This window comes from Oreochromis niloticus, linkage group LG17 (assembly GCF_001858045.2).
Source record: "Oreochromis niloticus isolate F11D_XX linkage group LG17, O_niloticus_UMD_NMBU, whole genome shotgun sequence".
In the NCBI taxonomy this organism is placed as follows: domain Eukaryota; kingdom Metazoa; phylum Chordata; class Actinopteri; order Cichliformes; family Cichlidae; genus Oreochromis; species Oreochromis niloticus.
In genome coordinates this window covers 19,767,735-19,794,674 of record NC_031981.2, presented here as the reverse complement: position 1 = coordinate 19,794,674, position 26,940 = coordinate 19,767,735, and the positions used below count along the sequence as shown (strand labels likewise).

General features: G+C 40.3%; 1 protein-coding gene across 3 annotated transcripts; it reads right to left on the bottom strand.

Moving 5' to 3' along the window:
- dyrk2 (dual-specificity tyrosine-(Y)-phosphorylation regulated kinase 2) lies at window positions 1-26,259 on the bottom strand. Of its 3 annotated transcripts, none has more exons than XM_005475802.4 (7): window positions 26,087-26,259; window positions 13,092-13,195; window positions 7,078-7,420; window positions 6,801-6,964; window positions 5,800-6,189; window positions 5,624-5,714; window positions 1-5,045 (listed from the first exon to the last, which is right to left on the bottom strand). In XM_005475802.4, the coding sequence occupies exons 1-7, from the start codon at window positions 26,124-26,126 to the stop codon at window positions 4,399-4,401; spliced, it is 1,779 nt and encodes a 592-aa protein (XP_005475859.1). In that variant the 5' UTR covers window positions 26,127-26,259; the 3' UTR covers window positions 1-4,398. The 3 variants fall into 3 exon arrangements, with proteins under 3 accessions (XP_005475859.1, XP_025755455.1, XP_025755454.1); XM_025899670.1 differs by lacking the exon at window positions 26,087-26,259 and adding an exon at window positions 25,542-26,061; XM_025899669.1 differs by lacking the exon at window positions 26,087-26,259 and adding an exon at window positions 25,516-25,537.
- Between the last annotated feature and the right edge of the window lie 681 nt (window positions 26,260-26,940).

Below are 26,940 nucleotides of genomic sequence, written 5' to 3'. Positions count from 1 at the left end.
TGAACAATAAAACTGTTTTATTAATAATCCTTTTCTTGCACCACAATAAAATTTAACAAAGGCTCACTAGAAAAGTCAACTTCTGTGTTCTGTACAGTACATACAGTACGTTGTAAAACTGGCCGCGGCGTGGCACATCAGCGCATTTAATCCCCCCCCCAAAAAAACTGTATTATTCAAACACTTTGCACATTATTTACAGATAAAATCCACAATAAAAACCAGCTGGCAAATATCACAGAAATACAGCGCAGCTTCACGCTATCAGCCGCTAACCTCTGGCTGGAAAGACTCCCGAAGAGAACCTAAATGGCTAATGGGATTGTACATTAACTGGCTAGTGAAGCATTGAGCTAGCAAGATAGCCAGGCTATAGTTGCTGTCCCCCCCAAAAAAAAAAAAAAAAAAAAAAAAAAAAAAAAAAAAAATCAAACAAAACACCCAACTGAATGCTACTGGAGGTTATTTAAATCAAACATCATGAGTGTGACTGCAGCCAGACAACAAAATAAAAACCAAACAAAACATTGCAATTCATGCTCTTTTGATCTCAATGACAACGGCTGCTTCTCACTCGATTGCCTTTCTGTCCACTTTCCCTTTGCATTCTTTCATACTTCCTGTCTACCTACCTGCGTGTCTATCTGAGCAGCTAGCTCTGAGCTAGCTTTGTAAAGGAATGCACTTTGGTAGAGTCAACCAAATGCCCTGGGTGTTAGTCACAACATTGACAGCGGTTATAATAATAATAATAATAATAATAATAATAATAATAATAATAATAATAATAACTGAGCGATCTGAGGTACAAATATTTAAAATTAAAAAAAACCCCACACCTTTAAAACCACATTAATGCTAATGCTAACAGCTTGCACAAGCAACTTCTGTGCAGAGCTCAACGCTAGCAGGTAAAAACGTGCTACCAGCATTTATTTAGCAGTAGGCTAGTGTTAGCATCACTGCAAAGAAAACAAACGTCAGTGCAGCAGCTAGCGGCCGGGCGCTAGCAGTCGAACGGCTAGTGTTAGCTTAGCCCTATCGTCAGCAGGTGTCACCGGTCTGTACCACGGGGACACATGGCGACAGTGGGCTGATATGTGTCTATACATTGTGCAGCCATGTTATACACCCCCTGCCCCCCCTCAAAAAAATCATCTTATCACACACACATACACACAAACACACCTGTGGATGTCGGTACAGGTCAGCTTAAAGCTACTTTGGCTGGTAAGTTGGCATGTTCTGTAATGCAGCAGATAGCAATAACAGGAGAACCATTCACAGGTGGATACAAGTACTGAAATATGGTGGCACGTGTACTCATTTAGGATTAGTACATAGTTTTTTGATTCATTCACAACTCCAGGCCCCATATGGTCTCACCTATGGCAGGAAGTTTGCCATTTATAGTGGGTCAAGACTCAGAGTGACTATTCAGAAAGCTATAAATCTGACTTGCTTACAGTCAAAAGAATTACCGGTAAGAATCAAGAGTAAAACCTCTAAAATGTATCCAGGGCTTGAGATTTGAGCAAAACAGCTGTTTTCCTAGATGGAAATGAAAGCCGGACTGATTTTTCACAAGAACACCTCCACAGGGTCAAATGTGGACGTTTTGGTGTTTGTATCCAGAGTTTGAGCTTTCTGCTGCACTATTGTTTGCTCTGTAAACTGTGCTAAAGACGTGTGTTTGAGTCTCCACTGACCACAAAACCATTGTATCAGATCAGTGAAGACAAGCTGGGGTTTAGAGGTCAAAGGTCACATGGGTTCACAAGGTGTCTTTGGGCTTTACTGAAAAAAACAAAACAAACAAAAAAAAAACAAAAAAAAAAAAACAGGAACTGATCAGCTTCCAGGCTAAGCCATTAAATGTCACCATGCTGGTGTGAGTGTCACCAAAGGTTGCTGACAGACTTCCTGGGAGGTTTTGTTGTTCATTTTTGTTGTTGATGCCATGACATCACCTCTTTAAGAATATGTGTGTGTGTGTGTGAGCGGTGGGTGTGACATGGCAATGAGATACTGAAGGCACACAGTTACGACTCTCTGCACTTCATCTCACTGAATTAAACAAACAAACAAACAAAAACTAAACCAATCAAGTCCTCGGAAAAAACAAACATCAGAGAGGACCCCCCGTCTTTATCCTCCTCTTCCTCCTCCAGAAGGGGGGCAAAGCTTCCCCTGAGATGGGTGGAGCAGGTAGTGTCTGTGTGTTTTTGTTCCTTCTGAGCATCGCGGCATCATCGTCCGCTTCCTGCGTGCTACATTACATCACCAGGCCGATGGCACACACGGCCAACTGTGGGCCAGCTTTTCTCCTAGTCGTCATCCTCCTAAGTTTTAGAGTGCGTTCAGATACAGCTGTGTGTGTGTGTGTGTGTGTGTGTGTGTGTGTATGCAGGGTTGAGGGAACAAGCTTTAAAAAAAAAAACAAAAACAAAAAAAAACCTTTATACTGCGAACGCGCATACACGCACTAGTACATACAACTAGCACACACACATTCAAGTATACAGTATAAACTGCACGTAGTACATAGATTAGATTAATAAATATTAACGTGTCGCAAATAAATAAAAATCATTTCCCGTCCCATTATAATTTTTTCAATAATGAACTCTGATCCACGTATCAACAAATGTACTTCTTTTTAGATCTATATAATCAATAATCATCTAAATTGATCTGTAATTTTACCACGTCATTCAGGGCCAGACGCAGTGGCTCACCATGCTTAGGTCCCATTGGTATTCACCTTTAATCACTCACTGACTGTCGCAAGTAAAAAAAAAAAAAAAAGTTGAACTTTAGGCGTTATTGCTCGATCCATCCCGATGTAGATGCTCCTTAAATATTCTCTTTGTTCCATTTTTAAACAAAGGGTATTCACTACATATCATGCTCCAAATGGCTCTAAAGGCTGTGATTTGAAACAACCTTGCCATAATTTGAGAAAAACCAATGGAGCTCAGTAAACCTATAGTATTCTGAAAATCAAATAAAGTTGCTCACACCCATTTTGTTGCTCATGAGGATTTGTGTACAAGTTAATTTTCGATTAGAACTTTTTTTTCTGGGCTCAGGTGAAACGTCTACCGCTTAACGGTTAACAATCATCTTTTATTTTCTTTGTACAATAACAAATTATTATTAAATACTATTTAAAATGGCTATTTAAGAAAATTCTTCACTGTCCCCTTTGGTTTACAACATTAAATCTATTTTTTTTTAATCCATGGTCTTTGATTTAAAGTTTATAACGTGACTATTAAACCAGCTCCTCTGTGGTAATCCCTCAAACCCCATTTCGTGCCCTCAGTGCTCAGTTTTGATTCATTACAAAAGGAAAAAACTGGTGCTTGTTTACTTCAAACATTCTTCTTTTCAGGCATTATTTTATCCCCATCAAAAAACAAAGTGTAGATATTAAAAAAAAATTTCATTCTGTCTGTGCTTCGTAAGGCTGGGCAGTGAAGAGCTAACGAGCTATGGCTAAAAACAGGCTAAGGCTAGCTGCCAGACTGCCAAAAAAGGCAAACATGGAGCCAGCTATAGCTAGCTGACAGATTTAAAGTTCGCTAAGCTAACCCTAGCCAGCAAAGGGACAGGTAAGAAACATGTAGCTGTCTAACAACAACCAGTGCCAGCTAGCAGTTAGCCAGCTGACAGGCACTATGCTAGCACGGTAAAAAAAGGCTAGCTACGCTGTAAAACAAAAGCTAACTAACAAAGTTAGCCACCTAGCAGGGAGGTGGTTCTGCTAGGCTTTTAACAAACACCACCAATCTACCCCTAACTGAAACCAAACGTTTTTTCACTCTGACATAAAACAAAGACTAGAAAGCTAATCACTGCACAACTATACCTTTAGAATTAAAAGGATATATCAAACTTAACTGTCAGTTAACCACATAAACCTCCTTCATTGTAGGGCCTTGTGTTTGGATATAACCTTGTAAGACTGAAGTTATTAAATTGATTAATCAAACCAGCTAAAAAGATTCTGTACTAAAAACACTTTAAAAACAGCCTTGTTCCCCCGTCAGCACCATGTTGTTGATGTGTTTGAGTTTGGAGCTACAGAGCGGTATAGTGAGTTCTGATTGTCTGAGTGGCGCCGCAGTCGGGTCCAAACAAAGTGCAGTCACTTCGTGTCTTGCTGCTCAAAATGTAAAACTGAGGATTTGAGGCGTTCCTGAACGCAAGCAAGTTCATCTAATTGAGTTTTGTGCAGCGGAATAGCCAATCCGCTCATTTCCATGTCGTGTTTATTCTGAACGCACCCCAACAACGCTGAAAAACCAAACGTTTGTCGAACTGGACGAAACCATTTTATTCAGTTCTGGCTGGTTTGCCGTCCTCCCCGCAGCGAGTGGGGTGCATTCACTCTCAGCTGACCAGTTTGGGCAGCACTGTCCTCGGCTGGATGTTTCCGTTGGCGTCCGTAATAGCTGCTAAGTTAGTCCTGGTTTTTGAGGAGGACGACGTGGTGGTTGAGGTGGTGGTGAGTTTTGAGATGGAGGTGATGGCGCCATCAGTGGTGGTCGTGCCACGTTTGGACGATGAGGTCTTTTCTCCTGCTGTGGTTCCTGACGGAGGCTTTGGAAGCCGCCTCCTCAGCCACGGGTGCCGAAGCGCATGATTGGGAGTGATCCTGAGTGCCGGGTCCCACTCTAGACACTGTTTGAGGAAGTCGATGAAGTGCGCGTCATCGCAGCCCTTCAGCGCCGTGCTCCAGTCCTTACTGCCCGGGGGGCCGCGCATTTTTCCCCGCCGCGAGCGCCCGCTGTTCAGCACTGTGGTGCCGTCAGGTAGCGTGGTCACGGTGCAGTACCGTGGGTAGCCTTTAGATGACACAAAGTTTTTCGCTCTCTTGGAGCCGTCAAGGAGCTTCTGACTGGGCATTCCCAGGAGTTCGATGATGCAGGCAAGCTGGTCAGCCTCATCTTCACCCGGCAGCAGGGGGTAACCGGTGAGCAGCTCGGCAAGGATACAGCCCAGAGACCACATGTCGATGGGCATCCCATACCTGGAGCCTGGAAGAGAGGAAAGAGGGTCACCATCAAATCCAGCCTGTGTCATTATTGGCTAGTCGGTCAAACAGAAAGTAAAGCAGTCACGTTCAGGAAGTCCAAAGACGGTTTCCTGTGATGAACTGCTTTACTCAAGAGTTTCCTGAAACATCAGTAGAACGCAAGTAATAATGACTATATCTATTATTAAATTGCAAAGATAACCTGACGCTGATTAATTTTAAAGAGAAATGTTTGTTTGTATTTTTAAATCGCTGGTTGGTTCTTATTTAAAGTCAGAACAACAAGCTTTTATTCTGTATATTATCTTAAAAGTGAAAATAAAACGCTCTGCTGTCAGAGCTCAACAAAAATGATGACAAGTTAAAAAATCAAATACAAGTAATTTTATATATATTTTATTACTATGTATTTAAAATGTTTGAAACCTAAATTCAGTCTTCTTCTATATTTTTAATATTATTTTTTATTTAATGGCTTTTTATTCCTTGAGTAATTTATAATGTGCCAGTTCATTTTGGCACTTACTGTCTTCCATACAGAAAAGGAAACGCTCCCAGTTTTCTCAGTGTTTTTCTTACCCAGAATAACCTCCGGTGCTCTGTAGAACCTGGACTGGATGTAGGTGTAAACCCTCTGATGTTCATAACAGCTGGAACCAAAGTCTATGACCTGGGGAGAGAGAGAGAGAAGCAGCTTGAAGGGTCTGTGAAGTGAAGAAAGGGGGTTTTCCTCGGATTCGTTTACAGCTGCTGACCTTGATGCCGCTGCGTCCCTGCTGTTTCAGTAAAATGTTCTCGGGCTTGAGATCGCAGTGGATGATGCGGTTCTTGTGCAGCGCATCCAGACACTGCAGGATGGAGTGGGCAAACTTCCTGACCAGCGGGAGGCTGAAGCCCTGAAACTTGTTCTTCTTGATGAGCTCGTACAGGTTCATGCTGAGGAGCTCGAAGGTCATGCAGATGTGGTTTCGAAAGGTGAAGTTCTCCAGCATGTGGATGACGTTCATGCTCGAATCCTTGTCCTGCTTCTTCAGGTGCTCCAGGATGCGGATCTCCTCTGCCGCCTGCCGGTGGAAGCGCTTCTCGTTGCGGACCATCTTCAGAGCCACGTGGGTCTGAGTCTTGTGGTCGAAGGCCTTCACCACCTGCAGGAGGAAAAGGAAGAGCATCACGCCGTCATTAATCTTAGATCAGATATTCTTGGTGTCAAAAAAAAAAAAATAAATAAATAAATAATAATAATAAAAAAAAAAACCCACCAACTAAAGTCTCAAAATAGAAGAGTATGCAAAGATATTTTTTAAATTCATGGTTTTCCTGGTTCTATTCTACAACTGCTATTTCTCTATTAAAAAAAAATTTTTTATCCTAAAATTAAACATGAAGACTCAACCTGATGACTAAAAACTCCTTTTGTTGCAGCTTTCCTTTATAATGAGACATGTTTCACCAAACAAAGCTCAGCTGCTAAGCTGTGTAATGACCATCTCTACTGTCTTTACTACAAACTACAACATCATCTGGAAACTTCAGCAGGCATTAAGGTTATAAATTATTACTGCAAAGACGCTAAAACTTGTCATCACTCTTAAACAGTCAGGAACTAAACATTACCACAAACAGAATTTAATAAAAAGTCAACAAAAATAATCTAAAAAAAGAAAAAGAAAAAAGGCTAAAAAATTCAGACTAAAAAGGGAAATTAAAAAAAAAAAAAGAAAAGAAAAAAGAAAGGGGGGGGTGTCAGCAATCGTACCTGTCCAAAGCTGCCCTTGCCGATGACCTTCAAGACTTCGTAGCGATATGCGATGTGGTCATGTGGTACGTGGATGTAAGACCCCTGATCATCGTCATAGCCCCCGTTGTTGGCTCCACCGATGACCCCCTGCCTCTTCTTGGCATTCTGGCCAACAAAATACACTGAGGAGGAAGCAGATGATTGATCAGTTATTAGTGGTTCTCTCCTGCCAATGCACCCGACATCTAATCAATTGGAATGACCATTTGAAGGCGGAGTGGTCAGGGATGCTCACCCTCGGGGTAGCTGAACACCTCGTGGTGCTCGAATGACGAAATTTTGGACATGAACTGCTTCATGGCCTGCTCCGGGGTCATGGGGTTGACCTTCGGCTTGTTGTCCGTCGACTTGTTTGAGGCTGCGCTGCTCTGGCGGTGGTGGTGGGCAGGCTCTGACGCCGAGGTCTGCCGGTCTGGCAGCGGCAAACCCGGTCGGGACGAGCTGATTGGAGCCAGCCCATTGGGCTGGGAGGTCAGCACCGGGCGCTTGTTGGTGTTCTCCTCATAGAGCTGAGTGACGTGGCCCTGCGACTGCGATGACAGCTGGACGGCGTCCGACATCGCAACTTTAGAGCCTCCCTGACAGAAAACAGAGGGAAATATTGGCTAAAAATAAGAGTGAGTCCTCTGCAAGTTGAGCCGAGGAAACAGAGGTTTATTTAACAGCAGTAACGAGCAGGTGGCCACTTTATAAACACTTATGTCTTTGGTTTGAGTTTAATACATTCTGGGACTTTATTTTTCTCCTTTTAATGATTCGCTTTCTGATGCGTGTCATCTAAATATGGACCTGGACATGCGCTCTCAGAGAAACGTGGATAATTAACACCCACAAATGAGTGAATTAGACAAAAACGATTCCCGGGAAGATGAACTGTGTCAGGGAAATTATCCCCCTCTGATTAACAGGCGGCTCCGGCTCATTGTCTCCCTTTGTTTCCCGCTCACTGAGTCACTCCCCGTTGCTGTGGTGACCAGCACACCTGGGTCCTTTCAGATAACAGAGGTGCTTTCTCACACACACACACACACACACACACACACACACACACACACACGGCAGAGCAGCTTGGTTCAAAGACCCGGTGCTTAACACAAAAACACAGTAAGTGTGTGTTCTTGTAACCCGGCAGCTGAGGACACGGTGGCACAAACATGAGGATGACAATCAGGAGATGAAACACTCACACAAACCGTTTGTGTGAGTGTGTCAGCAGCTACAGTGATATATAAGATCTGGCTCTGCTGACTCCTCCCTAACCTGACTACACCTCAACTCAGTCAGCCAAATGGTGCTTCATTCTTTCACTGTGGCCCAGAAAATGATTTCCATTATTCATTAATCTGCAGATTTTTTTTAAATTATTAAACATACATAAAAAAGCTAAGTGTAACATTTCTATGTTTTTAAATGGTTTTATATAAGAGGGCTGGGAAATGAGTTCTTTCAGGTGAAAGTTTAGCCACTGGACACCCATCTTGAAACGTTTCCAGGTACATATTCAGGCAGTTATTTTGAAAAATAATCAAAATTTCTGTTCATTTCAATCGTTACTGAGACATAAAAACTGCCCGTACAGAATTATCAGTCAAATGTGATTAAAGAATTTGCCCCAATATAAGACTTTATTTCTTCCGGGGTTCACTTGTCATTAGGTTGCACTCATTAAGAATTTTATTGCAGTATATTAAAATTTGTATATGCTGAGCTCTAATTTTATTTAGAGCTCAGCATATACAATGCGGGTCCGAGGCCCGGGGGTTGGGGACCGCTGACGTCGCACATCATTATATACCAGCTAGTCCAACTTCAGTAAACCTACAAAAGTCACTGCTGTTTAGTTTCCTGTCTTCATTTATGGCAGAAGTGATAGCAGAGCTGTATGTTTTAATTTTTTTTCAGAAATTCCTCAGTCAGAACATGCTATATCATGTTAAGGTGGAAACTAGCAAGCTAAATCCCTGCTAACTTCTAACTCCGTTAAATTTCATAAATTCTGTTTTCATGGATGCCTGGATGTTAAACTTAATTGTTACGCCTGTTAAAGCAGCAACGCTGATCATTTCATTAAAGATGAAAGAATTTAGACAGTTTTTAACTCTCAGTGATGCCGCATTGTTTTGGACCTGAAGCGGAAGGAGTTTTGAACCCAGATTACTCCTCAAGGCTCCTGACTACGGTGGCCTTAATGTTCCCACAATTTATCAAGCGGTGCAGCTTCGTAGCTTACCAAAGTTATACTAAAAAAATTTGACAGATTTTTGAGCGCCGTGTACAACATAAAATCAGTTTGAGGTCAGTAAGCACAACCAGAATTCATACATAAGGCGCACCGGATTATAAGGCGCACTGTCGATTTTTGAGAAAATTAAAGGATTTTAAGTGCGCCTTATAGTGCGGAAAATATGGTATGTTTTATTTTATCTTCTACTTTAATTCACTAAGCTCTGCTGTCACAGGCTGTGTTTACATGATCTTGCTGTCATGAAACAGTTTCACAGTTTTGGGGATGAAGTACATCTTACCCTTAAGAATGAGTGAATACAACATCACGTTCATTTGAAATGCAGAATCAGTGTGAAATCGGATAATTTGAAAAGATTTAGGAGAATGAATGAATCATTACCTCTGTGCATACTTTTTAAAAAAAATTGAATTACATGTCAACCGTTTTGAATTTAAACTTTTTTAGTATGTAAAAGCCTGCAGATGTCCAGATTGAGCAGTAGCATGTGCAAATAAATAAACAAAGAAATAAATAAAAACGCCAACGATCATCTGCAATCTTTAGCTCAGACATAGGTTAGGTTAAAAAAAAAAAAAAATTGTTTTGATTTTTTTAGTAAGTAAAAAGAAAATATTTTGAGTTTTATTCTTATCAGTTTCAGAGCTGGTTATTATTATTTTTTATGGTTTCATTGTTGGTATAACAATAAAACACACTTGCACAATGTCACGTAGAGGATGGAGGTTGTTTGTGTTAACCAATTTGACAAAGTACACGACAAAATTTTTACTACATATTTTTAGTTTAGTTCAGTAAGTACTCTTTATCATATTTTTATTTTAGTGAACCAAAACATTTAACCATACTTAGACTTTTCAGGTTTAGTTAGCTATGATAATGTCACATGACCTTAACTATAGTTTGGTATCGCTTTGCTGGTTAATATTAACTGTATGTAATCAAAGCAGCTTTTACAAGCACTGCACAGCTCTGCTGACCAACGTCCTGGTGACAACCGTGAATCATAAACAAAGTAGATGGCACCACTGTGACCATTATCGTGTGTTAAATAAACTGGAGATTGCTGATTGAATGTAGGTGTGGATGTGAGCTTGATAAAGCCCTCAGAGTGCACAAAATAAAGTTTGGTCTAAATGTGGATGTGAAATAAGTGTTTTCAGAGATCAGTAACAGCTTTAGCTACTGCAGGTAAATTACTCGAGCCTGGAAGATCAATTTCAGACAATGAATATTTGCTCCTCGATTAAACGTGTCTTTTTCCAAGTGATAAGAAGCCTCTGATTTGCCATCCTGGACATCAAATTTAACGTATGGTAAGAGATTCCACTGACGTTGTTATCGCGTACAAAAGTGGTGATAAAATAAACAGAGCAAATAAATGATGCATTATTTCTTTTATAGCATTAGTCTTGTGTGTGCGTCCTTCACACCAGCCTATAAACCATTTAGCTGTTTAAAGCATCCTGGCACAGGAAGCTATTATTAGCCATGTGGCTACAGCAGGCTGGTGCACAGAAGTGCTGCTTCTTGGCGCTAAAAGCACGCTAACACGCGAACACCGACAGAGATGATTTCACCAGCTTATTTCTGCCAACGATGAGCAGAGATGAACGGGACAAAACCCCGAGCTGCAGAATCTGAATCAAACTCAATAATCACGACCTGCACAAAGCTGCTGACCACAAAGGTCTGAGCAGAATGTCTGCCGCTAATCTGTTCATCACTTTTTCTGTTATTCACCTGCTGATGACTATCAGAATGAAACCATGAACCTGAGACACACTAGCAGACTGAATGTTTATAATTAAACTGGATCAGATTCACGTTCTTCTTGGTAACAGCTTCACAGTTATTTATTTTAAAGTAGGCGTTGGTGTAGTTCATCCATTTCCTTTAATCTCCTGATTGGCTGCCTCCCACAAACAGATGATCTGAACAGCAAGAGGAGAGTGGAGCTTCTATTCAGCTCAGTAGACTGCTCAATTTTAATTTCCAGGTGTATTGTAAGGTAAAGAATCCCAATGGTCAGGTGACTGCCTGTGAGCAAGCACTTGGTGATGGCAGAAAGGAAGAACGCCCTTTTAACAGGAAGACACTGTTGGAGGGGTAGCAATCAACCCTGATTTGTTGGGAGCGGAAAGAGAATAGAAGAAAAAAAAGGAGAACCACACACAGTAAAAGAGGATATAAACTACTCTGAGGTACTCAAATGACCATATTAATGACATTCCCTCTTCGTGACATCACACAGAGCAGATAAAAAAAATATAAAATAGAGCATTTAGAGCAATCTGAATGACTTCTGCATGCTGCCATCATTGTTCGAAACCTTGTTAGGCATCTTTGTTTTAACTTTCTCTATCATCATTATTAACCTGCCTTTGCTCTGGTTCATCCTCTGTGCTGACAGGCTACTGAGTCTCACCTAGGGCTGGGCGATATGACCCAAAATTCATATCTCGATATTTTTTAGCTGGATGGCAATATATGATATATATCTCGATTTTTTTTTAAAGCCATAAAGTAAGAACAAAAAGAGTTCTTAGTCAAAGCTGTGTCCCAGATGTCACACAGGCACTTTTATTAACATACAGCATAGATGTACATGAAAAAATTACTCAAAAATAAATTATGAGCATTTATTAAATAATAATGCTACATAAATAAAAGAAAACTGTTGTTTTTGTGCATAACAAAGAGCTCACAATTGTGCAGTCAAAATGTAAACTAAAAGACGCTGAGCATAATAACAAAGAGACAGATTTCACAGCTGCTCTGTTCCCAAATTCTACTGCGTGACTGACAGCCTGGAGTTTGAAATCCGCTTCGTAACCATGTCTCTGAACAGGTGCCATTTATGGTCCTTATACACACACAATACGGTAATGTTATGTTGAAGCACAGTACGTATTACTCCACGAGGCTCCTCGGTAGCCGTAATGCTCCGACAATCCATCAAGCGGTGCAGCTCCGTAACTTACCAAAGTCGTACTAAAACATTTTTGACATATTGCTGAGCGCCGTGTATCACATAAAATTGGTTCGCGGTCATCAAGCACAACCAGAATTCTTACATAAGGCACGCTGTCAACTTTTGAGAAAATGAAAGGATTTTAGGCCGTGCAGCCGCTCTGGGCTGCATGGTGTTAGCGTGGCTAGCTCGTTAACACGTTGAAGCTGTCCAGCCCCACGCACGGGGTGATGCGCGGTAACTCGTTAACGGAGATTTGCCGTGTCCATCTTGTCGCTGCCTGCAGGTGAAGCAATGGGGGAGGAGGGGGAGTTGTGTTCAGTGAAGGAGAGAGGCGAGGCTGAGTAACGTTGCGTAGAGACAAAAGTGGACGAAAGAGAGGCAAACTTGCGGCTCCACAAGTATAATTATAACGTAACATAGACTATATCGATATAAAGGATATTGTCACATCTTATATCTCGTATAAAAATATATCGATATTTTTAAAAATCTCGATATATTGCCCAGCCCTAGTCTCACCTGCGTTCATATAAAGCCAATTAGGGCGGAGCATGGCTTGCTCTCTCCCCTCGCTCCCTGACAGCCTGCTGCGTGCAGGGTTCAGTCTTTTTCTTCTTCTGTTTGTTTTTCCAGGCGGGTCTTTGAAAGCTTTTGTATAATTAAGTGCATACTAGAAGTGCAGCAACACTGTGGCCTCAAACGTTAAAAGAAGGAAAAGCGTAATTGTCCTAGTTTGAAGAAAAATATTTGTATTTTGGTAAAAGAAAACACTGTTTGAGGAGTACTAATGTTATCAAAGCACATTTACACACAACACACAGTTTGTGTATTTTGGTTAAACCTAAATGAGCAAACTACTCAAAGTTCTTCTAAAGCAGCCTAAAGTTTTAAAGATTCTGAGATCAAGAGGAAGAAGTCCAGATACTTGGGCCTGATATCCGCTGTATGCTTTTCACATGTGTTATTTTGAACACAACAATGACAAAGAAGTGAAAGTAATAAATGATAAAGCAGCATGCAGCCATACCGTCAAATGATGGTGGTTACTGTTGCGAAGTGGGGGCAGGGCGGCGGGCGACGTGGCCTGAGAGCCGTTGTGACCGGGAGAGTAGACCGGCTCGCCCGTTTTGCCTGAAAGAGAGTGAGAAAATATGATTATATGACAGCTTTGTTATTGTCATGTGTGTTTTTAAGGCCTTTTACATCATAAAAACCAATGACTGTGTTTCAACTAGTCCCGCTTGGAGACACACACACACAGACAAAAAAAAAGTTTCTGAATTTGAGTGTTTTAGCCTTAGGAGGAAGCAAAGAAGGATTTTTAAAAAAAAAAAAAAAAAAAAAAAAAAAAAAAAAAAAAAAAAAAATCATAGATGGGAAACCTGGTGAGTTACACAACCTTTATCGGGCAGTATCTCAAAAATGAAAAATAAAACTGGTTTTTATGATGTTTTAGACCGACTCTGCACTGTGCTGTCTAAGAAGATAAAATGAGCTGAATTCACACCATGGTGGAAGAATGGGAAGAATGGAAAAACCTCCAGTTATTCCAGCAGCACAGGAGCTACAATTAATAACTAAATATCTTTAAACAATATCTGTAAACATTCTCCAGACGCAGCTTCACATATGTAAAGGTCTGCTGATTTTTATGCAGGTTTTGTAAGAAAAGTTAATCTGTAATTTTTCTTGCAAAAACTGTCATAAAAAAAAATCATCATTTAATTACTTATTTTTAAATCTGGATTAGCTCAGTTTTCATCATTTTCTCATTTCTTTAACAAAATGTCCATAAGTAGCCAAAAAGCCCGCTGTAAGTTTCAAACATCCAAGCCTGACCTGTGCCGATCGGCACAGTGACTATGACTTCATCCAACACCTCCAGCCTCATCAGCTCCTTCACCAGTGTCGTCATGTCTCGCCATCTGCTGCGCTTTATGACACCAAAACACTGTACACCTGACCTGTACACCTTTTACCTACTTAGACATGCCCCAGTTCTCGATTTTAAAGAAAGTTATCTGCATTTGATAAGAGCTGTAAGAATAAACTTAACTCTTAATCTTCTTTTTTTATTTCCTGGAACAAGAGAAATCTGACTCCACAGCTTTTTTCTGTGACGCTGTAGTCTTTGACCTCATGTATTTTTCCTGTTTGTACTGTACCTTCTAATCACTGCACCAAAAACCCTTTTCATGCTTTGCCCCAAGGTAACAAAGATGATGTTTTTCTGGTTTTTGCAGTTAAGTTGCTGCGAGTAAACTGCTTGTAACATTTATTTTTATTTAACAATTTTATTTAATTGTTATCCAAGTAGCTAATCACACAGCAGCACCTCAAAGCACTTAGGCACATAGACATGGTCAAGATGACCTGCTGAAGTTCAAACAGGAAAGCAGTATTTACTCAAATAACCACTCGTTACAACCAAGGTATGCAGAAGAGCATCTCTAAATGCAAAATATGTTGAAACTTGTAGCAGATGGGCTGTGGCAGCAGAAGACCAGCAGATCTTTTGTATCTATTTCTTTAGATCCTGGGATGATGTGTTGCTTTTTGAGATCTTTTAGGTTACTTCACTTTATCATACAGGTTCTATTTAAGCAATTTAATGATTCAGCAGGTCTGGCAGAAATCAGACATGTGACTAATCACAGTTAATTTATGACTTAGAGGGGGTAATTACTTTTTTTCACATGAGATGAGTTAGCTTTAGATACATTTTTCCCCTTAATGAACGAAATAATCATTTAAAAACTGCATTTTGTATTTACCTGGGTTATGTTTGTCCAAGATTAGTTTGATGAACTGAAACATGTAAACGTGACCAATGTGTAAAAGCTTTGTGTTGACACATACACAAACATAACATGTGCCAAAAATAAACCTGTGGGAAACACTGCAGTCTGTACAGTACCATGTAAATACAGCATAAGAAAGCTTGAAGTAGCTGAAAGCTTAGCTACCAGTCTGCATGTAAACAGCTCATTGACTGTCCTGCTAACTGCCTTCAAATAGCCCTGGATTGGACTGACCCAAAGCAATCCTGTTCATTCTGGAGTCAGTCCTACAGAGTCTAAGGAGGATGAAGGTTTTAATTTAGCCTCGTAATCTCCAATACAGTTCCTACCTCTTTTCCTCTCCCTCTGCAGCTTCACCTTTTTTAATAGCAACATGACGACAGCAACACCACGCACGGGTCAGAGGTCACAGCGGACGAGTATCTTAACTGAAGAGCCAAAAGTTTAACAGCCGCTGGGTGATAAAGCATGTTGGACTTTAAACAACACTTTTATCAGCTTCTGCTGCTGTCAATGGTTCACAGCCCGACTCACAGTGACGACGTGAAAAAGGAGAAGCAGGAAATCAAAACTCAGCAACCAGCAGAGTCTGTTAACTTAAGAATCGCTTCTGAGGGAGCAAAGCAGTCACTTTCACATCACTTTTAAAGGGGAACCAGTGATATAAGTAAGAGCAGGCCAAACATTACCACATACTGATTGCACAGGGTTTATACGCAGAGTTCAAACAGCTCCGATCTGAACCCCCGAAAACGGTGACAGGACTCAAAGGAGTTTAGAGGAAAAAGGTGTCTGACAACAGTCAAAGTTTTCATATCTTCTCTGCCACTTTGGGTCGTTCACAGGAAACGTGACTAACAAATGAAAACAAAACAACAAAGAGAAGTTCAGCGGCTGACTGTTCTCGCCTCCGCACAGCCAATCAGGGCTTTACGCTGTGAGCTTCAGATTGTGTTTCAGGAGGTTATAGACACAAATGCCTGCAGCACAGATGGACGTGGGCCAGGATACTTCCATGTGCTACCTGGGAAATATCACCTGTAGAGGCTCAACTTTGTCAGGATAAAATATTTTTAAAGCCTCATTCTGAAGTAAAATCAGCATTTATCAGATTTCACACGTAAAGTTGGTTTCAACAAAAACAGCCCAAACTCTGTTTTAGATGGCTGATGAGTGAGCTATCCTACCCACTATGTTGAGTCGTGTCTGTGAGCTTATTTCTGTAATCAAAAGGCTCCAGATCATTAAAATATTTTCTGAACAGCTGGAAATGAAAATCAGAATCTTCTGCTGGCTTGTCATGGAAACAATAAATGGATAAACAAAGAAGACCCTTGCAGACCCTTGCAGGCCACCGTCCGGCGACTTCCTGTGTCGGTGCAAGTTGAAGCAGGCAGATGGTCCGTACTGCTGCTCTCTGCCTCTAATCCAAACTTAATCCCGCTAATGAGGATAACATGGAGGGTGAGGCGAAACCACATCGGCAAGGCCACAAAGGCATGCCACAGGACGATGAAGAAAACTGAAAACTTTTGTTAGTCCAAAACTAAAACTTTTATGTCACACTGGGATTAAAAAATCTGCCATTTTTGCTTATTTGATGACATTTTATTAGAAAAACTTTTAATCAGTTAGCCAGAAACACTTTGGTCAGATCAGGGCTCTAGACTAACTTTTTACCACAGAACTTTTTTGCACCCAAGTTCTTCAACCGCATCGCTTAACACCGCAGCTTTACATGTTCACTTTTTTGTTTGTTTGTTTTTTGTTTGTTTTTTTTAAATTGCTGTCCATACAGACAATATTGATTTCTAAATGATTAACTAACAATCTTGTCAACACAAAGTTCTTTATTTGGAGCAGATTTCTACAAGAAAGATAAGTTACAGTATTTTTTTGGACCTTAGACATAAGGTGCACCGGATTATAAATGTGCATTAAGCTAAAACAAACAGTCAGATAAGTCAAACTTTACTCAACTCAACTAAAAACAAAAAAAACAGTGCTGAAAAAGTTCTTGTGCTTAAAGTGCTTCACTGAGCTGAGATTTAAACTTAAAATATCTCAAGATATATAAAATGAAAAGCAAGTCAAAATTAAAAGTGACTCAAAGGCTTCGAACTGAACATCTTAAATTGGACATGGGCATTTGAGAGGTTCCGCCCTTCACCATCTCTGATTGGTTTAGACCACCATATGGGCACAATGGGTGTCTGCTGTTGGCCACACAGAGACTTTCAGAGTTGCTGAGACTTTTTTTTTTTTTTTTTTTTACTCGAACGGTTGGTCGCACTGGTGTGACCTAGGATATTTTTTTGGTCACACCATTGAGAAATTCAGTTGCATTTGTGACCAAATTGGTCGCACTCTAGAGCCCTGCAGATTCATGGATAGAAAAAAAAGATGTAGATAAGTTCTATCGAATATTGCAAACAGACATTTGTCTGGAAACCACAACAACCCTGACTGTACTGACAGCAGCATGCAGTGGAAACCCCCAAACCAACTGCAAATCATTCAATTATCAGAATAGCAAGCAAAAGATCTCCGGTTCAATCCCAGGAGTTGATGCAGATCCATTTGGGTCTGTGTCTGGAAGGATATCCAGCGGAAAAACATTGGACCCTTTGTGAATAAGGGAGCAAAGTAGGGCAGGTTTAAAATGTGCTGATGTACCGCTTCTCTCTCTTTCTTTAGAGCCACATGATTCGTTACCTGTCATGAGTAAAACCCAATTACCTTGCAGAAGTGTCCACAGTCTGAAAAAGCTCCAGTAAATGAACGAAGCTGCTGTTTGAAGCCAAAGATGCTAATAAACATGACATCCTCTCTGTTTGAGTCACAACAGCATTTGAGTAGTGGCAAACTTGCATGAAGGTTGCACTAAAAATGGAATGCACCTTATTGTGGAGACGGAAGCGTCAGTCCCTGAAGCGTCTCAAACTTTTAACAACCTGTTCTGACTGAGACCAGCCCCTACGGCAGACACACCCAACCTGAAGAAATACCTGCCAGGGCTACCCTCGGCCTCCTGCTACAAGCAATTTGAACAAGCTCAAGGCATTATCACAAACAGAGAAAAGGAGCACAGTGGCCAAGGCTACGCTAACAACAAGAATGGAAGGTCATGCTAGCGGCTAAGATAGCAGGCAGCCACAATAAACAGCTTAAAGTTTAATACGGTATTTTATTTCTTAGTGGAAAATGAAAGTGCTTTAACACTACTGTTATCGTTGACTTTTCTCTAAGAAGAAGCAGTCCATCATGTAAAAGTGACAGATTCAGCCATATTTAATCACATCTGGCTCATAAAATAACAAGAAATGAGCAAAAGCAAAGAACAACAACAACCAGGCATGAGAAAAACTGTAAACAAAACGCATACAAGGCATTGCGGCATGGAGAAACAACAGAGCAAAGAGAGCCCTTACTGCACATTATGACAGCATGTACACAGACAGAAATATACCTCACTGGGAAATAGGGCTGGGCCATATCATACCGTTCACGGTAATACCGGTATAATTTTGGGCAACGATAGGAAAATGAAATATCGCGATAGAATATGGGTAAAACGTGCGTGCGCAGTGCCTATGTTTACATATGCACATGGCGGCGACGCAGAATGAGAAGAGCGAAAGTGGATCGTTAAATGAAAAGGATGAACCAGAACTGGTTTGTAAAAATGCTGCAACTTCAGTGGTGTGGAACTGGTTTAGCTTTCGTCCGTCAGATACACAACAAAGCACTATTTTTAGTAGAGCATGCTAGCAGGCGTCGTTATTACCGTGTTGTTTGGAAAATACGGCACACTTAAAATCAATCCTTTGATTTTTCTGAAAATCAAAAGTGCCCCTTATAATCCCGTGTGCCTTATGTATGAATTCTGGTTGTGTTTACTGACCTCGAAACGATTTTATGTGGTACACGGCGCTCGAAAATCTGTCAAATGTTTTAGTACGACTTTGGTAAGCTACGGAGCTGCACCGCTTGATGGATTGTCGGAGCATTACGGCTACCGAGGAGCCTCGCAGAGTAATACGTACTGTGCTTCAACGGAATATTACCGTATTGTGTGTGTATAAGGACCATAAATGGCACCTGTTCAGAGACCTGGTTATGAAGCGGATTTCAAACTCCAGGCTGTCAGTCACGCAGTAGAACTTGGGAATAGAGCTGCTGTGAAATCTGTCTTTGTTATTATGCTCAGCGTCTTTTAGTTTACATTTTGACTGCACAATTGTGAGCTCTTTGTTATGCACAAAAACAACAGTTTTCTTTTATTTATGTAGCATTATTATTTAATAAATGCTCATAATTTATTTTTGAGTAATTTTTTCATGTACATCTATGCTGTATATTAATAAAAGTGCCTGTGTGACATCTGGGACACAGCTTTGACTAAGAACTCTCTATTTGTTCTTACTTTATGGATTTAAAAAAAAAAAAAAATAAATCAAGATATATATCGTATATTGCCATCCAGCTAAAAAATATCGAGATATGAATTTTGGGTCATATCGCCCAGCCCTAGCTTGAAATACATTTATTATACTGTATGAAACATAAGAGGAAAATGCACTGATGGTTACCGCAGGCTCTGTTTTAACTACATGCGGACCAGTCATGCTTACACTGACAGTTAGAGATATTACATTCTGTCCTTTCTTCTTTTACCATTTTGTTTTAAGTTCTTGCTTTTTCAACTCTGTTTCAAGCTTGCCCGTTTCAGTTTGGATTTTTATTTGTTTCAGTATCAGTTTTATTTTAATAAGATGGGTAGTGTTTTTCAAATGTTCAGAGCAGATATTGTACAGCGATACTTTCTGAAGCTGACTTGGAAACCGTTTTAGTTTAGCTGCAGTTCATTGTAATAAACTTGGCAAACATTTTTTTTTTTTTACTCTGAATGTCGACAATTAGATTTAATACTGAATGCCAGTGTATATTTGTTATCAGTGTCTGATTACTAATAATCCGTGTGTCTGTCAGGCCTAAAAAAAAACAGAAATCATCTGACTCCTAATCTTTACTACAACTTTTACTTAACAGATTTGAAAGAAGCTCAAAGTCCTTGCTTTAGTCAGAAAAATAAAATTATCAGCCAATAAAAGCATTAAAAAGCAGAGCTTAAATCTCCAGACCAGCTCAGGCTCTAACTCAGACCATCCAGTGTCCTGCTGGGCTCTCAGCCCTTCATCAACTCTGCAGGGCCTCCTGCAACACGTACTGATAGTGTAACAGGGATCTGTACTGGAAGGCGCACACAGCCTCCCTGCGAGCCCAACAAATGCATGCTACCGGAGTGGAAAAGCAGTGCTCTGAATGCAAACTCAACACCGGAACAAAGCAAAGAGAGCCCTTACTGGAAATGCCAGAGAGTCGGCGAGCATGCTTGGCATGCTGCTCAACCGGTCGAGTGGGAAAGTCAGCACTGTGACGCTCAGCAATGTCACAAGCCAGCAGAGGTGCTGAAGATATAAAAGATGTGGGTAAAAAAAAACTACGAAGCTCCCAAAATCACAGCATGCTGTTCCTCACAGGGTCCTGTAGATGACTCACTGACATTTAGTTGAACTTCTACACTATTCCCTACTTCTAACAATAGTGAGTGAAGTATCATAAAAATAACAAAAAATTCATGTGTGTGACAGACGCACATGGCTAGGTGTTAATGACACCCAAATTTAGCACAACATACAACTGTGGAGTCAAAGTGAAGCCCCCCTTAAGTCCCTCAGTTTTGAAGCTACTGATTGGCTGTTAGGGCTCTGGTCGGGCAATCCACTAATGTAGAGGTGTCAAACATGCAGCCTGGGGACCAAAAGTGCTCACCCAAATGGTCCAACGGGACCTGGGTGGCTTTACAAAGTGTGAAAATTGCAATAAAGCCATTAATTACTTGTATGTTTTTATCAACACATGCTGCTGTTCCTTTGGTGGTGTGCTAACATTATTACGCAGGAGGGTAAACAAACTGTTTCAGTCATGAAGATGTAGACTGACTCATACTGCTGCTGTTCAGTCACACATGTTGAGACTTTTCAAACTGTAATTCATCCAAACTTGACTTTTAAAGAGCGACGGCTCAACCGAGAGCTAGACTAAAGTATCTACCTATCTGCTCACAAGGCAGGTATGTGCTGGGTATTCATGTTTCTGTTTAATTATGGAAATCGGATGCCGTCATCACACTTATTCAGGCTGCCTCGCCTTTTTAACTTTTCACTTCCCTTTCAGCAACATCTTTTTATTTTAAATCCACAAATTTAGCCATATTTTCACTGTTTGGACTTTTAAACAGGATTTCTGGGTAAAATCACCAAGAATATTAATATCAGAAATTTCACAATTTCACCTATTTTTGCCCTTTATAAGTCAAAACTAGTCACTTTATGGCACAGACACTGCTGAATAAATGTCACACTCAGATACACGAAGATAAGGATGGGGAAACTGGGAAAACACATGTTGAGAAACAAGAATTAAGAGATTAAAATGTGACCATTTCAGTAGCAGTGCATTCAAATGGAAAACAAGAACAAATCAGCCCGATGACATCCAAACTTTTCCATTTCAGAATCACTGTTAATTAGCAGCAGCTGGTAAAAACCCACATTAATGAGGTTTGTCGATCTATCTGCGAGAGTGATGATCACCACTGCTTGTAAACAAGCAGCTGTGATGTTTTCAAAGACAGAAACTCTCTGAATGTGGGTATTCTGATAACCAGGCACCATCTGCTTTGACACAGATAACTGAGACAGTCGCAAACTCCGCCCTCCTCTCAAAAGCACCTTTTAAAACCCCGTGTGCTGCTGCTGCAGAGCCAGTTTAACAGACATTTGTCAGCACGTAGTGTCAACATTACGACATCCACCCCGTGCTTGTCGGTGTACAGTGAGAAACTGTGACACAGATCTGGAAACTGTGCATAAACCAGCACAAACTGCCAGCACACAGCAGGAAACAGACTCTGATTCAAGCAGCTAATGAACTGATTATAAAGCAGGTGGTTAGACAAGGATGAGGGATGAGCAGGGAAAGCTTGCTACAAGTCTGAGAGTTTAAATGACAAAAACATGACTGTGATCACCGAGTAATTATACTCTGTATCAGTCACTGTCTAAACTTCATTACTGACAGCACATCTCTGGCTGTGAGCAAATGACAGCAATAATATCAGAGCTATGTTACATCTGGCTGTCTGCCTCTGTTTACATCACTGTAACTGAATACAGCAATGTGCAATCGAACTCAACTGCAATGTCTTAGTTCCTAAAGATAGTATGATACATTGCAAAGCATATACTTCATGCTACTACACATAACACCCTTACATTATCCACAAGACAAGCTTCAAATAAATTTGGCACAACCGCCTTACATACACCTTGCTGGATATATGAGGCCTAAAAAGGTTAAATTATCTGTTATTTATTTCATGAAGCACGTGATATTTCTTTTAAATATGTTTATTGTAGAATTAGAGTGAAGATGGGTTAACACAGATTGAAATAAACTTATGAAAAACAACTTAACAGTAACAATAGTTGGGTTTTTATCTAAAAACAAACAGAAACAGGCAGCAGAACAAAACCTTGATATTATTATCAAAATGAGATATATGCCAACACCAATCAAGGAAGTCACAAGAACTACTACCACTGTGCCAAGTTAATAAGAGGAAATCCTGAAAACAAGAAATACTCGTTTCACCTGGTACAACATGTCCCTATGTTATCCTCAGATGCCATAAGTGGATTCAGCAGATCATGACCACGTTCAGTTTACATTAACAAAATTACTACAGGTGTTCCACAGGGATCCATTCTTGGACCTCTTATTAATGTTATAAATTATTTATTTATATATACCTATATATAAGTGTATTAAAAAAAAATTCCCCTCTCGCCCCTGCGGGTGGTGAGAGGGGGCCTTCAAGCTTGGGTCCTCTACCAGAGGCCTGGGAGCTTGAGGGTCCTACACAGTATCTTAGTTGTTCCTAGCACTGCTTCTGGACAGAGATCTCTGATATTGTTCTTGGGATCTGCTGGAGCCACTGCACCTAGTGCTCCTATTACCACTGGGACCACTGCTACCTTCACCTTCCACACCTTCTCCAGTTCTTCTCTGAGCCCTTGGTACTTCTAAAGCTTCTCGTATTTCTTCTTCTTGATGTTGTTGTCATTTGGTATCGCTACTTCTATCACTACGTATATTGAGATATACATAGGTACGTACAGTGCGTGTATGTATAAGGCCTTATACTATGAGAGACTGTAGAAATTGTTAGATTTACAACACTGACAAAAAACAAAGAAAAGTAAAAATGAAGTTAAAGGTGTAATTTTTACTTTAAAGGTAAACCTCCGTTTGCGGTTTGTGTCGCACTTTTCAGCTTTAATGCTTTTCAGTGTTTTAGCAGCTGGATGACATTTGTACACAAGTCAATTCATTTCCACTGAAACTGTGACCGCAGCAATCACAAGTTTTTTGCTCACTAGTCGCGGGAATCCATGTCTTTTACCCTAGCAACAGGCGAGTTGCCAGGGGACCTACCTACGCGACTGACTTTAGCAATCATTTTTCCAGCGATTGCCATAAACCTCCACAAATTACTCACAACCGTTATATTCATTTTTCACCTCACAACTGGAGTGATTGGGGACTTATTCACTTGATCCCTTCCCTTAATTATCACACATCTAGAATGGTGGACAAGTTAAGTCACATGGTTAGTGGTCAAGAGTCTCCAAAACCTCAATAAACAAAACATAAAGCCTGTTTTCCAAAACCCAGTAACCCTCGTTATCACCTTGTTAACCAAGCTAGTTGCTGAATAGTTCCCTATGTAACCCCTCCTGTGGCTACCATTAGCTTTTACAACCATGTGTGTATATTTAAGGCACATTTTTCACTAGCCAAGATTAGACTACCATTTTATATCACAGTGTGAATTAGGGCTGTGCGATATGACCAAAATCTCATATCCCGATATTAAGACATCTATCGTCCGATAACGATATAAATCACAAAAATGTAACATTTTCTGTAAATTCTGTGAATGTCGGGCAGCTCGACTTGCGTGAAGTGTTTCCAGCTGGGAGTCACGTACCTGGAGTCGAGTGTTTTAACTGATGCATGAAACGATACATTTTTAGACATAGGTTGTAACGGCCGCCGTTTTCTTTGTGAGTATTTATTACACAGCGTGCTGCGGGGAAAAGCCTGTTCTAACGTTTGAGTCTAAGGTTTATTTTTTAGCACCTGACGTCTCTTTTTTGCTTCTCATCCGTAAATACTCTGCATCTTTCACGTGATTCAGTTTATTTTGAAAAGTCTCAACAGGATCTTGAGCTTTATTGTGAAAGGTTTATGTGGAAAATAAACAAGTGGACACGAGGTGGTTTTACCGTCGTTGTTGCTAACGACAACGCATAAAAACAAGCGCTTGTCCGTCTGTAGTGTGGTTATATTAAATATAAGAGAAAGAGAGAACTTTAGGAAATTAATATAGCCACTACAGTGACCATCAAAATAATGAAAAAATATTGCCGTAAACAGTTTATTTTGCGACACCACGAAACAAACGATAGCGTAAAATGAAACGATAGACGTTTTTCTATCGTCATCCGATATATATCGTTATATCGAACAGCCCTAGTGTGAATTACATTGGCTAGCTAACAACTTCCTAGCTCATCCCAACATTTGACAAACCCCATAATAACCGAACAGATCTATTCACACCACAAGATAGACATCTCCAACTTTTTAAAAAATATATGAATATAAACAGATTTTCCATGAGCAAAAGTTAGAACCATTTAATATAATGATGCTAGCAAGCGCTAACATCAGCTAACAACTCATTAGTCTTTTTAAATGCCTTTTCAACACCCTATTTAACAAGACAGTAAATTGTACATATTATAAATTTTTTCCAAATAGGGTCATGTCCTTTAAAATAAACCTAAAGGTTTAACGTAGTCTTTAAAGGACCTAACCAAATAGCTAACCAAGCTAACAATTTCCCAGCTCTACCCCACATCCGGTTTCGAGAAAACCAAAGCTGTGGCTTTAAAACAGCAGACCACAAACCATCCAAATATCCAACATGTCCAAAAGTCTATGAATACACCAGCCAAAATTAGCCCATCAGTGTAAATAAAGGAGTTTACGGCTAATAAAGCTTCAAAATAACCACTATGGCCAACCTTTAGGCTTCAAAACAACAGTGCACGCACAAATGGATGGCTACGCCCTTTAACCTGTTTATACCACAAGTAATTTCTGCTGTGACTTCCTCACACTAACAGCATTTATGCAATGCTAATATACTAATCAGGCTCATCATGCAAAATGAAACTGCCTCCAACCATCAAAGTACTTATTGAAATTAAACGTATGATAAAAAAAATAAACCAAGCACAATCGTCAAACCTTTGGAGAGCGAATAAATCTTGTTTTAATGGTTCAGAGACACCAGGAGTGTATGGAAAGCTTCCATGCAAGCACAAAGCCACTGAATCCTTATATGAATATAAAGGCAGAATATCAGCTGTAACGCTCCCCAATAGGATCAGCGTGAGGCTGTCAAGCTCCTTAAATAAGATGTTAGGAAGTGATAGGAGGGGGAAACCATACCTTTAATGTGGAGCAAACCAACTGACCTCTGACCGAAGATTTATTTCTGTCTGTGGAGCCGGAGGCCAAGAATTACCCAGCAACGGAAAACACGCAAAACAGAAACCAGCAAAGCTAACATCACACACAGGGCACCAGGAGAGCCAGGACACCGAGGAGTAGCTCGGTGACAAAGGCAGCTTGACGGAGAGCAAGAAGAGGAATAACCGGAGCAGGGAGAGACTGTGGGAAAAGCTGCTGCTGCTGCTGCTGCTGCTGTCACTTCTCATCTGTTTGCTAAAAATAAACCTGACGGACTGAGCTGATTTTCCTTCCTTCACTTCTCCCGCTGTCAGCCCAGCTAGCCCCCAGCTTTTATGCTTAATTTAATGAGCAGAGACCGAAAAGGGCGAGCCTGGAGGGCTGCTCGTACTGGAGCCACTTAGCTAGCACAGCTCCCAGCCCTCCCCGCTCTGCTCCTCCGTGTCTCACTCACTACCTGCCGTTAAAGACAGCCAGAGAAACACTGGGGCATCTCCTCAACCGTGGCCGGGCTCAGGTGCCTTCTGTCGGATACAAAGGGTATGCTCACCCGTCGGAAGGACCGAGGTTCCGGGCTTCTTGGTTAACATGGCGGCCGCTCCTCTCCTCTGGACGCAACTGTGCAGGACACCTCCTCTTCCTCCATTAGCCACCCCTCCTCTTCCTCCATTAGCCACCCCTCCTCTTCCTCTACCTACTCCTCCCACTTCTCCACCTCTCTCTAATCCTCTCCGTCAGACCCCGAAACAACTGAAATACCTGCGCATTAGCGCTCCCATATAAACAAACAAACAAATAATAATAAATTGATTTTGCTATTTATAATATTTTACTGTTAAATCACCGATATATGTTACAGTAGTAGTAGCAATAAATAATAATAACAACAACAATAATAATAATAATAATAACGGATTATATTAGATTTTTATTTTTTATTTTTTATTGCCACTGTACATGTTTATCTACATTGGCACTCTGTACATTTCAGGCAACAAAGTATATATCTCATTTACAGTGACAAATTTTTTTTTCTTCTTTTCTCTCCTTCCCCCTCCTTCCCCTCCCCCATCCTTCCTCTCCCCCTCCTTTTTACATAAAATATAATTACCATTATATATACCATTATATATTAGATTTTCAAATGATAAATAATACGTTGGTGATGATGATTATTAAATACAGTAATTAATCATGTAAAAAACAAATAAAATGTAAAAAGATAATGTAAAGTATAAAGTAATATATAAAATGTATATAAGAAATATAAAATGTGAAATAATATTAGATAATATTAAATATTTTTTATTATATTCATTTTAAAACATTAATTTAATCTAATCTAATTTAATTTAATTTAACATAATAAAAATATGCACTGTTATGACTGTTATTTCGTCTTCT

What these genes read in the sequence shown, in the direction of transcription:
- dyrk2 (XM_005475802.4), bottom strand. Translation starts at nt 26,126, where the DNA reads ATGTTAACCAAGAAGCCCGGAACCTCGGTCCTTCCGACGG. An exon ending in AACCTCGGTCCTTCCGACGG is followed by an intron (nt 13,196 to 26,086) that starts GTGAGCATACCC and finishes ACTCTCTTTCAG; the next exon opens with GCAAAACGGGCGAGCCGGTC. An exon ending in GCAAGGGCAGCTTTGGACAG is followed by an intron (nt 6,190 to 6,800) that starts GTACGATTGCTG and finishes TTCCTCCTGCAG; the next exon opens with GTGGTGAAGGCCTTCGACCA.